The sequence below is a fragment of the Sorex fumeus genome, unplaced genomic scaffold (assembly GCF_029834395.1).
Source record: "Sorex fumeus unplaced genomic scaffold, SorFum_2.1 ptg000044l, whole genome shotgun sequence".
Taxonomy (NCBI): Eukaryota; Metazoa; Chordata; class Mammalia; order Eulipotyphla; family Soricidae; genus Sorex; species Sorex fumeus.
The window spans coordinates 49,103,226-49,116,936 of NW_026606101.1; the positions used below are offsets into that span (position 1 = coordinate 49,103,226).

General features: G+C 46.7%; 1 protein-coding gene across 2 annotated transcripts in view; it reads right to left on the reverse strand.

Annotated features, from left to right (window-relative positions):
- The window catches only part of MCF2L2 (MCF.2 cell line derived transforming sequence-like 2), a 256,628-nt gene that overhangs the window by 10,952 nt on the left and 231,965 nt on the right, over positions 1 to 13,711 (reverse strand). For both annotated transcript variants that reach the window (XM_056121975.1, XM_056121974.1), the window contains exons 23-25: positions 5,197 to 5,412; positions 4,022 to 4,114; positions 3,771 to 3,849 (exon numbers count right to left, since the gene is read on the reverse strand). In XM_056121975.1, coding sequence (XP_055977950.1) covers positions 3,771 to 3,849; positions 4,022 to 4,114; positions 5,197 to 5,412 — 388 coding nt within the window. The remainder of the gene's footprint in view (positions 1 to 3,770; positions 3,850 to 4,021; positions 4,115 to 5,196; positions 5,413 to 13,711) is intronic.

Genomic DNA, 13,711 nt, shown 5'->3' on the forward strand with positions numbered 1-13,711 from the left:
AATAAGGCACTTGCCTTGCCTGTATAAGTCTCTGGGTTCAATCCCTGGCACAAAAAGGCGGGGGAGAGGCAATGAAAAATAAGAATCAAAGGTTTAAAGTAGCTTTATTCAAAATATCTCCCCAGGAAAGCCATTATGCCACCAATCTCTGGACTGAAAACTCTAAGGCTTTCTCAGAATGAGGACGGACAGACTCCCCTCCCTTCCAGAGAGACCCACCAGCAGACACGCTCAACCTCCTCCGACATAAAAACAGGGCAGTTCCATCACTCCTGGAACACGCAGCCACATATGTGACACCTCCTCCATTTTTCACAGTACTAACAGCCCAGTAGGAGCAAATTTGATGGGAAAGTTGCGTAGAAGCCTGCCCAGCTCAATGAGTGAAACAGTAACACAAAAGGTTCAACCAGCATCACCCAGCTCAGTAAATCCTGAATGACTTCTGTAATACCATTGTGAGATCGAGCAATGATCACAAATTGCCTTTTATTGCTCTGTTTTCTGATAATTCCATTTGCCATTTTGTTGTAACAAGCAACATGAAGTAAATCTGTTTGTGACTTCTTGGAGTGAAGGGTGGGTGGAAAACTGGGGACGACGGAGGAAGAAAAGTCACACAGGCGGTGGGAATGGTGTTGGAACATTGAATACCTGAATGCTTTAAATAACTGTATTATGAACAACTTTGTCAATCATGGTTGTGTATATTTAAAAAAAAACCTCAAAGTAGAAAAAATCATATAGTATTTTTGTTTGTCTGTTTTTTATTTTCAGATTTTGGTTCACACGTAGCAGTGCTCAGGACTTACCCCTGGCCCTGCATTCAGGGATCTCTCAGAAGACCATATATAGTGTCAGGGATGGAATCTAGATCAGTCACGTACAAGGAAAACACTTTACCTGTGGTACTATCTCTCTGGCCCCAAGACATTATTTTTCTTTGCTTTTTTGGGGTCACACCCGGCAATGCTCAGGGGTTACTCCTGGCTCTGCACTCAGGGATTATTCCTGGTAGTGCTCGGGGGACCATATAGGATGCTGGGGATTTAACTTGGGCAGGCTGCATGCAAGGCAAGTGGCTTACCCGCTGTACTGTTTCTCCCGCCCAAGGCATGTATTTGTATTTTAAAACAATGAGTATATAAAGAAATTGGGTGTCTAAACCATGAACTGCTACAAAACAATGAAAAGGAATGTAGTATTATTACAAAAAGCAACAAGAATGCATCTCAAGGTAATTCTGCTGAAGGAGAGAAATATTTAGTCCCCAAAGTACAATCTGTCATTCTTTTTAGGGAATTCTAGAAGGTGCAATGTTTCTAGATCTAGAGTAACAGAAAGATAACCATCAGTGGTCAGCCAGGGAGCAGCAGGAGGGGAGGAAGGAGAAAGGGGACCCAAGGGAGCTCGGGGAAACTTGGGAGGAAGACAGATTCACTGTCAAACGCAGTGATACTTCTACAGCCTTGAACACGTTTATTATAAAACTGTCCTCTCTGAGCGTGCACTATTAATTGTGTCAAGTATATCTCAGTTAAGCTGGTTATGCAGTTGGTGGTGGAGGGCTGAAGAAAGAGCACACAGGGAAAGCTCTTCCCTTGCATGCAGCAGATCCTGGATTAATGCCCAGCACTAGGAGTGACCCCAGGAGCACAGAGCCAGGAATAACTCCTGAGCACCACTGGTGTGGCCCCTCCACAAAAAAAAAAAAGTTGTAGTACAAACACTTTAAAGAGCAAAAATGCACACCCCCAAGTATTAACTCTCGCTATTTGAATCCCAGCAATGTATACCTGTAACAAGTCTTCGAGGCAATCTGAATCAACAATCAGGAAGGGAAAGACTCAGTGGGATTGTCAGCGGCTGTTTGCGTGTTAGATGCGTTGGTGTCCACACAGGGTCCTTGGCAAAGACAGGAAGACTAATGGAGCTTGCGTGTTTAAGGAAGTTCTGCCCCATTACTAACTGAGCAAAAGCTTCAGAGGCGGCGTGTCCCAACATGACCCTTAGAAACACTGATCTGTGAGGTAAGGATTTTTAGAACATGCTTCCTAATGCAATGTTGTTTTCAGAGAAAACAAGGACACTCACCCATTCACCTCCCTCTCCACCCCCATCTTATCATTATACAAACGGAAATGTACTGGAAGATCCTGTTCCTGTTTCATGGCAGAGACCTACAGGTTACAAGAAGAGTTCATGTAGCGCTGGAGGGATAGTATAGGGCTTGGTATAGTATGGTATAGTATAGTATAGTATAATACAGACACTTGCGTTGCATGTTATCGACAGGGATTGGATCCTGAGCATTGTATATGTTTCCCTGAGCACCTCCAGGAGTGATTCCTGAGCACAAAATCAGGAGTAAACCCTCAGCACTGCTGGGTATGGCCTCAAGCCCAACCCAACCCAACCCTACCAAACCAAACAAAACTAACACAAAACTCACATCATGGGTCTACGGATGTGATTCAGAAGTAGAGCATTTGCCTTAAACATGTGAGGCTCTGGGTTTGAACCAGGAAGGGAGGAAGGGAGGAAGGGAGGGAGGAAGGGGGGGAGGGAGGAAGGGAGGGAGGGAGGAAGGAAGGAAAGAAGGAAGGAAGGAAGGAAGGAAGGAAGGAAGGAAGGAAGGACTGAGATCACTTGATGTGACATCTTTTAGTTTATCTCCATCTAATGATGCACACCCACCCCACACCCTTATCACCTGCTATGATTAGAGATGAAGAAAAAACATGGAACTATGGCATTCCTTCTAAGTCTCTGAAGATGAAGTTTCCTTTTTCATTTAAAAAAATTTTTCCTTACCAAATGCAAACTGCTAGTACAAATGATAAGAAATGTCCCACAATTCAAGCATTTCTTAATGCAATTAATATTAGCCATTAGGAAATATAACTCAATTGATGAAGTTTGAGCCAGATTTTTCCATAACTGAATGTCAGCATGCATCGTGAGCTTTGGGAGGTTCTGGATGCCCCATTCCACCTTCCCCTCCTAGAGATAGCCTTAGGACTTGAAAACAGCTCAGGAGCACACTGAACATTGTCGTGTGTGGGCCAGAGACAGTATAGGTTGTAAGGTCTTTGCCTTGCATGTGTCCAATCCTGGCTTGATCCTGGGCACTGCATATAGTCCCCTGAGCACAGAGATAGGAATAATCCTTGAGCACCACATGTGTGGCCCAAACTGGACCCCAGAAAGTGAAAAAAAAAAAAGAGCAATTCGGCAGCTGCAGGAGAAGGCAGGATAGAGTTCCAATTGCATTCAAAGTCTCCTTCATATCATTATTTGACTGAGCTGTGAATTCACTGGAATCATCTATTAAACCCAATTTAGAGAGTGGCCAGTGTGAAAAGTTTCCCCCAAGCCTTTCTTTCTTTTTTTTTTTAAAACAAATGATTTTTTTTTCAAACAAACAAACAAACAAAAAACCTCCCCCTAAACACAAAGAATAAACTTTATGGTATAGTCACTGGGTCACCTTAAAAAGAGTACAACTTTTGAAAGATAGGACATTTAAAGCTCCTTGAGTATTTTGTGCACTCAAGAAGCTGATGGTGGCCCCTAGGTATACGGGGACAACGCAGCTACAAACAACTGCACACAGCCTACAGTGAGTCCTGGGTTCTGCAGGCTCCGTGAAACCGTGACCAGTTACTGTCCTGGAGCCATCTGGTCTCAGAACGTCTCCAGACCACACTGCTTGGCCGGGGTTAAGCTCCGCGAAACTCTCCGGATGGAAGTCTGCAGGGAACTCTTACCTTTAATGCTGCTTTGCTGTTGCATCAATAATTTACTTATTGCTGAAAACCAACAATCTCTGGTTTCTTTCGAAGCTGCCTGCAATGATAAATAAGAAAACAGTCTGAGTAGCAGGCCAGTGGGTGCGTGGATTTCACTGTTTCTGTTCTCTGCGTGACCTTTAAGATACAGAGCTAGGATACATCCATCAGGCTCACGGGGGTGGGGGTGGGGGGTTAAGGGGATGGTCAGGGACAGGCGTTCACCTTACCTGAAGGATGTACTTCTCAAGTCCATTTTGGTTGGAGATCTCAAACTTTTTGGTGCTCCCTTTTCCCAGCTGGCGAATTGAAAGTGTTGCCAACTGTTGTAAGGGGGGAAAAAAAAGGAGGAAAAAACCATTTTTTGAGGTCATCTTATTCTGAGTTTGCTTGGGAATGTGTTCCCACTAGCCGCCTGAATTCTTTGGGTTCTTTATAGAACTCATTTTCCATCTTTCTCCCAACATTTTGCTCTCCCTTTTCTCCCCCCCCACCCCAACTTAACTACTGATAAGAGCCCGGCTGGGGGGGTGGGAGTGGGTTGGGATGGGGAGTGGGGGTCCACAGAACACAGCCTGTCCTATGTCATCCCTCTGGACTCTTTCTGAGGACAGCACTGATGGCACAGACAATACTTTGGCATGGTCAGAGCCATGGGCCTTGGCTCTTAGGCAGAGAACCTGTCTCTCCTTTAGACCTCTGCCTGTGACAGGAACTGAGTTAGCAACCCTGATGAAATGCAGTAAAGCACATACCAGGATTCAATCCCTGACACCGCATGCCCTCACCCCCCTCCCACCCCAGTAGTGTCAGGAGTGGCCCACACAATAAAGGTACCAAAAAAAAAATCTAAAATATTGGCTAGGGAAACGTCTCAGTATTAGAAGGCACACTGTAGTGGGATTCCCCAGACAGTAGGAAAAAAAAAAAGAACACCCCAACTTAGCAAAGGTGACTAAAAATATATTCTTTGAAGCACCAGAAGATGTGTGTGTGTGTGTGTGTGTGTGTGTGTGTGTGTGTGTGTTGTGACTGGCCACAGATGAAATAATTTCTACACAAGAGGAGTGCAGAGTGAAGGCAGATGCTAGGCATTTTACATTTCCCACAGTCAGGACAAGCTACATCCCTATCAGTGATGCGGGGCTGAGAAAGGCAAGTTGAAGACAAAATCTACCCCATGCTCTCATCACCAAATTCTCCTTCTGGCCCTTCTTGCTCCCTCACACTAAGGCCTCTCTCGGTGCTGGAACTGCAGGCGTAGGGGTGGCCTGCAGCTCTGCTGTGTGGCATGTGGCAAGTTCACCCCACTTTCTAGGCTGTGTTGCCCGATCCGTGAAGTGAAGCTGAGCATCCCCGGGCCATGGCTCTGGACGGCCCTCCCGCACCCACACGCACCCTTTACCTTCATCGACTTCTTAAAGCTGTGTTGAGGGGACAGTCCCTGGCCGCCAGGATCCACTCGGATCTTACAGAACACAAGGCCCCTTTCAAAGAGGTAGATTTGCCTCTGGCTGGGCTTAAAGCGGATAAAATCCTTCATCTTCGAACGGTCCTTGTGGATACTCCAGACGCTGAAAGAGTCGCACATCAACAGCTTGCCCAGTTTCCCGACATCATCCTTTGGGGAAACCCAGATACACACCAAATCAGCCTTCACATTTCTCCAAGGGCAGCTCTTCACAGGGGCCTGTTCTCCCACGAAAAGGCAGGCGCATTTGAGGTCTACGATCTTTGCAACGTCACCACCGAGGTCAATCTGCCACTAAACTGAGCTTTCATACGACCCAGCAATAGCGCTTTTGGGAATATACCTCAGAGGCCCCCAAACATGCTGCAGGAAAGCCATCATCTGGGGCTGAGAGTGTCCGAACTCCCAAGCGCGCCCCCCAGCTCTTCATTCAGATATTCCCAACGTGCTTTCTGGCCATTGCCTCAGTATCTGTATCTCCTTCTCTATCTGACTCATGTCATGCCTAGTGATGCTGAGTTTTTAGTGAGGTTTTTAGGCAGATGTGATCCTTGGAGGCCCCCAGCACTGCTGGGTCTGAACAGTACCACAATGTCAGACCAAGCACTGAACAGCCCTAACTGACTGCATGTCTCTGGGTGTGGCCCCCAGGTCTCTTGGGCACCATGTGGGAGCCTCGCTCCCCCACCCCCAATAAATAAACCTGATTTAAAGATATAGGCAGTCTCAACCACGGACGAATGGATCAAGAAGCTAAGTGAAGACAGAAGGAAAAGGACAGATGCAAAATGATTTCTCTCATATGTGGGACTTATACAGCAAGGAAGTGACAAAGGTAACATAATGGGAGAACTAATCCACACAACTGAGTTGGGGGATGGGCGATGTGCGAGGGAGGGGTCTTGGGGTCCTTGGGAGAGAAAGGTGGGTACACTGGTGATGGGTGTGCTGCTGGAATTATGTGCTTAAGAAACCATTATTAATAGTATTGTGTGGGCTGGAGAGATAGTCTAGTGGGTAAGGTACTGACCTGGTATGCTGTTGACCCAGGTTTGAATCCCTGTCACCCCATATGGTCCCCTGAGCACCAGCAGTAGTGATTCCAGAGAGCAGAGCCAGGAGTAACCCCTGAAAATTGCCAGGTATGGTCCAAAAACAATTTAAGAAAACGCAAACCACAGAATCCCGATCAATAAAAAAAATATATTCTTAAAAAAGCTTTGACAATAGGCAGAGGTCATGAGAGACATAATCAGATTCTGCTGGAAATGTGTGTCTGTAGAATGAACAGGAACAGTTTTGTCTTTGAAGTTCATCTGCATATCAACATTGAATGGTGCTGTCAGGCTTTCTGCCACAGATTTGAAATGAAAATACACATTATATAAAACAAACCAAGCAGCATCAGTAGGCTCTTGGGGGGGAAAAAAGACATAGGTACTCTAATATTATTATTTTGTCATTTGTCTTAGCTAGCAGAACTTTATTTAATTTGTTGACTTGTTTGGGTGCCTTACCTGGTGCTGCTCCAGGCTTACTCCTGTCTGTGAGCGCAGGGATCACACCTGGAAGCTCACCCGCAAATCCTTTACACCATACTCAAGGCCCCACAGCCTTAGGAGGGAGCATGCAACATAAACACTTGCTGATTTTACAGAACTCAACATTCAAGGACGTGCTCAGGAGCGAGGCCAGGATTGCACACACAGCCAGGCTGTGGTTTGTCTCAGGGTCAGGGGCCACGTGCACAGCCTTGTGCAGATATCTGTCCCCTGGGAATGATTCATTTAGGGACATTTAGTGAGCTGGGGTGGGGCAGCTTATTTTTTTTCCTTTGGAGAACCTGGCAGGCTACCAAATGTATCCTGCCCGCACAACAGAGTCTGGCAGACTTCCCGTGTCGTATTCAATATGCCAAATACCAATAACAATAATGGGTCTCATTCTCCTAATCCTGAAAGAGCATTGAAATGGCTCTTTTAAAATCTCAGGGCTAGGAAGAAGGAGACGTTACTTGTGCCTGCTCGAGGAAATCGATGAACAACAGGATGATCGTGATCATGAGTGAGCTGGGGTGGGGTAAGGGTGGGGTGAGATAGGACGCTAAATGCTTCCACTAAACAGATAAATGAAAGAAAAGTTTGGCACAGTGACACCTTTGCATTGAGGTGTCTTCCCCCAAATTCCTGGCCACCTGGAAGCCCTGAACAGGATGCTCTTTGGAATTAGATTCTTGGCAGAGGTGCTTAGCTGACATGCAATTCCACCAGAGTCGAATCCAGATTCGAATAAGGAAACAGAGACGGGAAGAGAAAACAGCCGCTTGAAGACAAGCAGAAATGGGGAGCTGATGATGAAGCCAAGCGATGCTTCGAAGCTGCTAGAAGACAGGAGCAATTCTTTCAAGTACCCCCAGAGGGCGCAAGGGTCTGTAAACGCCTGACAACTCCGAGAGGAGGGAGAGCTAGACTGTAAGTCACCGCTTGGTGGTGCTAGACAAAACGAAGACGCCAGGACCAGAGAGATCGGGAAGGCGTTAAGGTATGAGCTCTGCACGCAGCCGGTCCCGGTTCGATTCCCGGCACTGCAGGTAGTCTCCCGAGCACCTCCAGGAGGGTACCCTGAGCGCAGAGCAGGTGTAATCCCTGAGCACTGTTGGATGGGGTCCCAAAGCAACAAAATAAACAATGAAAATGCTCCCAATCAGTTCTCCGGAGAGATGCAATTCTGTACTAATACTTGTCTGTGTGCAAGAGGCTGACACACCTTGGAGCTGAAGCGACAGTACAGTGGGGAGGGCACTTGCCTTGCATGCGGCTGACCCTGGTTCAATTCCTGGCACCCCATATGGTCCCCAAGGCCCACCAAGAGTGGCCCCCGAGTGCAGAGCCAGGAAATAAGCCCTGAGCACTGCTGAGTGTGGCCCCCAAATAAAAAACAAACAAAAAATCTGACACATATGAGCTCAGAGAGACTCAGGGGCTCCCTGCAGGGTCCCCTTCCCAAAACAAAGACCTGTGTGAGAATCTGTAGCACCTCATTCATATGCAAACTGACTAAAATACACTTGGCAGATGCTACCATTTTCTTTGGTGGGCATTTTAGAGGTCAAGGAGGGTATCCTACACAGTGCTCAGGAGGCCTGGTGCCCCCAGTTGTGATTCTCAGCTAAACAGGCGGGTGGTTCAATGCAAGAACCCAGAATACGATGCTGCACAGGCACTGAGTTGCTGGGAATTCCTGGGCCACCCCGGTGGTGCTCGGGGGGCCTCTGGGACTGCACCCAGACATGCTCGGAAGACCACATGGTGCCGAGAATCACGCCCCAGGTCAGTGCCTGTTGGCTGTGTACCCTAACCGCTGCACTCTCTCCTGGCCCCCGTTTCCAGGTAAGCGCCTGATGGAATTTCAAACACGGCTGCGTCAGCCAAAGAAGAATCTGTCTGAGAGTGGTGGAAGCGAACTTGCAGAAGGAGACCGCCTTGGCTGCCCAGATTCCCCTTCCTGGCAGTGACAACTCATGTGACAGAGCTATTTTATTTCTTGCACAAAGAAGCCGGAAGCAGAGGCCCGGGAGACAGTTTAAAGGGTGAAGTTGTGCCTGGCAGGCTCAAGGGCCAGAGTTCAATCCTTGACCTAGCAAACACACACACACACACACACACACACACACACACACACACACACACACCCTGCCCTCCCAGCACTGCAGAGGAGCAGGGGTCGCTAGTGATCCCAGCACTACCTGGCCGGCTCCCAGCAGCACCGAGTACCTGTCAGCCCTCATGGCCCAGGAGGAGCCTATTTAAAAGAAGAAGCAGAAGCAGGAAACATCTGCGCCAGTGAATCAGCACAGACTGGTCCAGAAATGGGAAGCAGAAGCTGCGGGGTGAAGGAGCTGCAATGACAATGGCCAGAAGCACAGCCGTTCTTCTGGTGCTGGATGATTTACCATATACGTCGAAGGCCCTGACCTGACCCTTCAGTCATCCTCCCCTGGGTGCCAGGCACAGTGCTCGTGACCTCACTGTGATTTAATCCCCTCTGCTCCTCCCAACCACCCTTCAAGGCAGTGTGGGGAAATTCCCTTCGACTAGTCGCTCAGCCATCTCTCTGCAGCCAGTACTATGGAGAGGAAGAACCTAAATGGAATTAAAGTATTTACTCCTAGTTCATAAAAGACTTGCAGTAAGAAATGCTTCCTTTATTGAATTACGAAAGTTTACTCCAGAAAACAAAATGTTTCATTCAGTCTTAACTTTCACCTTTGGAACTTGTTGGGATTTAAAAGGATTCTAAATTAATCTCTATCTTATGCACAGGGATTGACTACAGTGGAAACTTTTTTCTTGGCAATAGAGGGAAATAAATTCCATCTCAGCGTTCAAAATTTTTTTTAAAGACGGGGGGTGGGGGGAGGGAGAGGATTTGGGTACACACTGGTTCTCAGGGACTGTCCTGGCATTGTGCTCAGGAATCACTTCTGGCAGTATTCAGGGAACCATATGTAATACCAGGGATCAAACCTAGGTTAACTGCATGCAAGGAAAGTGCTTAACCTCTGCACTATCCCCTGGCCCACAAATCACAAATCAAATCACAAATCATCCTGTTATTCGTCGATTGCCTCGAGCAGGCCCCAGTAACATCTCCTTCATCCTAGCCCTGAGATTATAGTCAAGGCTCTTTAGGAGAATGAGACCCATCATTGCTACTGGTATTTGGCATATTGGGTACGCCACGGGGAGTTTGCCAGACTCTTTATGAGCAAGTTTCCTAGTGACTTACTCGCCCCAGGTTATTACAGGCCATCAGCTACAGAAACGAGACTCGGGTCACTCTTAGAGCTCTCTGTCTGGGGTCTGTCCTGAGCCTCCAGCCCACGGTGTCTTCCCTAACTTGGGAACTTGCCTCGTCCGCTACCCTGCCAGGAAAGAATATGTTATCCCTCCCACTTAGTTCCATGTGCTGTTGCAGAGATGAAATGGAATCTGCCTTATGTGAAGTCCATGCTGTACATTATACATTGTTGCTCTACTATTAAGCTGTATAATACCTAATTCATTCACTACCCAGAGCCCCACCTTTGAGTACCAGTTATAGATTGGAACAATTCTTGTGGTATGAAAATTTACACAGGGTAAATTTACTCATTGGAGACCATAATACAGTAATCTGAAACAATTATACTGTACACCTGAAGGAACATGTCAATTATTCCTCAACTTTAAAAATGTTATTAGGTGTTTCTTCCTGTATTGTTTCGTAATATACTCAAATTGGAGCAGGAGAGATAGTACCATGGTTAAGGCACAAGCTTTGCATGCAGCCAACCAGGATTGGGTCCCCAACACCACATATGGTCCCCCAAAGTACTGCCAGTAGTAAGCCCTGACACCAGCAGTCATAAATCAAACAAGCAAACATGAATCATTACAACAGCCAAATCATTAAAATAAATATGGGATTTTTGAAAGAAATTATAATGAAAGCTTAAGCCAAGCACACAAATAAAACATTCTTTTAAAAAACTTAAGAGACTGGAGGTCTCTGCACAGCAGGTCAGGCATTTGCCTTGCATGTGGCTGACTTGAGTTTGGTCCTCCTTTGGTCCCGTGGACACTGCCAGGAATGATCCTTAGCAATGCCGGGTATGGGCCCTCAAGTCTTCTTTTCCCTTCAAATTAAAACCTCTGCGATTAACTTAAATGCAGAATTAATTAAATTGTGTACAATAGAGAGAAAATGTAAATATCGAGAAGAACTTTTTCACGTTGTTTTAGTTATAAATTCATCCCCCTAAGTTTCATTTCTTTCCTTTATGAAATCAGACTAGTGTTAGAAGACAAGTAAACAAATCAAGCAGTTAGGTTCTGGATTCACCCAGCCAACCAGTATGTGAACACCTTGGGATAAAGTTCTTGGCAAAGAACCTCAGAGTCATTAACTGCATTCGTAGTGGTGGAGCTGTTAGTATGATCTAAACAGATTGGAAGAAGCCTGTGTAGGGAGGAAGGTGTTAGGCTAAGGAGCCAGGGAAGAGCTGTAAGAACCAGTCCAGGATTACATCCACCTGATCTTGGCTAAGTTCACTCGTCTTTCTGTGGATCTATTCCTGAATCAGAAAGTCGAAAATTCCCACATTTTTCCTTCACAATTCGTCAGGAGTAAACAAAACTGTCAGAGTGAATGAGCTAGTGTTGTAGGTGCAAAGCAAGTTAAAGTCCTAAAGAAAAGCAGAGAGAGTATGTGTCGAAGGTGCAATTCTGGGAGCAGCTTGGGGAAAAGTTCTTTGCATTTCTTCTACGATCTCTAAATTCTATGGGTTTTTTCTTCTATTTTTTTTTGTTTTCTTTCCTTTGTGGTGCTGGGGATGGAACCCAGGACTCATGTATGTAAGGCATGTGCTTGACTGATGAATCAAATCCCTGGGCTCCAGAATTCTACCTAAAATTCTAGACTCCTCTTAATCCTAGGTTCTAGATGCCTCTTAATTCTAGGCTCCTCTTTTTTGCTTGCAGAATGGTGTAAAGTGAGGAGAGATTGCTCTTATTCACACTTTCATCACTTTTTCCTCCTAGCTTGCTCCTCCTGTGTTATTTATACTCCAAATAGTATCCCGGCATTTCTTGCCCTGTGTAAGATGTTCAGGCCATTTTGTTCAAGGAAATGGATATATCCATAGGGTAGATATGGAGACCCTATCCATATCTAATAGGGTAGCTGACATGTGTCCAAAGATCAAAGAAAAAGAAGAGAGAGATGTTCCAACATGATTAGATTGCTTTCTCGACTTTCCTTGATTGAAGAAGAAATTAGTAGCAAGAAAACTATCCTGTCACACACACACACACACAACACACACAACACACACACACACTGTAGTTCTGAGTGTTCTCTGGAATTATGCATCAGTATAAATGGGGCCACTTGAGTCCTGGGGACAGGAGCAGCTTTGTTACCTGAATTGCAGCAAGCCCAACGGACTGTTTCCACGACGTTGGCCAGAGAACTACCAGGAAGGGGGAATAAAAAGATCACAGTTTTTCACTCTTAATTAATTTGCATGGTTTGATTTATGACATGGAAGGAAAACAAAGGTCATTTCATCTGCCCAAGCCTCACACACAGTCTGTTAAAACCAGGTGGACAGAAGAGAGAGCAGGGCAGAGAGCGCAGGAGGAAGATACTTGACTGGTCTGTGACCAACTCTGCTTCTGTCAAGCCGCAGACTCCAGCAGCACATGTTCCCCCACAGTGCGAGGTCAGAGAACCTCAAACAGAGCTGGGAGTTGCTCCAGCACATCAGGGTGTAGCCTGAAACAATTCCACACGCACACAGATATGCATACACACCACCACCATCACCACCACTCAGACACACATGCAAAGGAAAAGAGAGAGAAGGAAAAGTGTCTGTACACATAATTCTCAGAACACAGGGTCCTGTGCTGAAGCCAGTGTTCTAATGCCAGGAATGTGAGGCCATATCAGGTGGGAGGGGGGCATTTAGGCTGTAGGAGGAAGGATGGTCTCAGTTGACCTGGAGATGGGGTGATCAGCAGGGAGCACCTGGGAGGGAGGGAGAACCCGAGTCTTCACCCATGTTGGCCAAAGGGCCGAGGAAGGGAAAGGGTCAGTGTGACAGTACTGATTCCAGAGGTTCTCAGCACCCCCCATGGGGGGTTGGAAGACAGAGGCAGAGGCCAGGAGAATACGCGTCAGGTCTGTAAGCTAGAGACGCGAGGAGACCGATTCTCCCCTAGAGCTTTCATTAGGGAAGCCCGTAGATTTCATTTACTTATCTTAATTTTTATTGAGGTTCTATGACTGTACTGTTAGTGATGGTTCCCTATGTATGTAATTCCAACGCCATGCCTATGTCCAGTGTACCCACCTCCCCACCCCGAGGACCCAACACTTCTCCCTCTCAACCCCCAACCCCACCCCAACTCAACTGTGTGGATCAGTTACCCTGCTGTGCTGCCTTTGGCCCTTGGCTGCTGCCTCACTGTGTAACTTCAAGTCCACATAGGAGAGATCTTCTGTAACTGTCCCTGACCTTCTGACTGACTTCACTCAGCATGATCTCCTCTAATTCCAGCCCCATTATTGCAAACTGCGTGATTTTGCATATTTACAACACAACTTCTTGATCCGTTCATCTGTAGGCGGTGCTTTGGGTTGTTTCCGACTCTTGGCTACTGTAGTGAACTCGCCTACGAACACAGGTGTGCAGGGAAACCCACAGAGTTTAGCTTCTGGAGAATGCACTTTACCTCAGCCCCGTGGAATGCAAGAGAACCCACCATGCTGCCCTAGGCCATGGGAGCTGGGAGGAACCTGTTGTGACAGGACAGAAGGCCAATACACCTGTGTGGACATCTGGGCCACACGCACAGGGGAAACAGCAGGAGGTGAATTAGGTCCCAGTCCCCAGAAAGGTGCA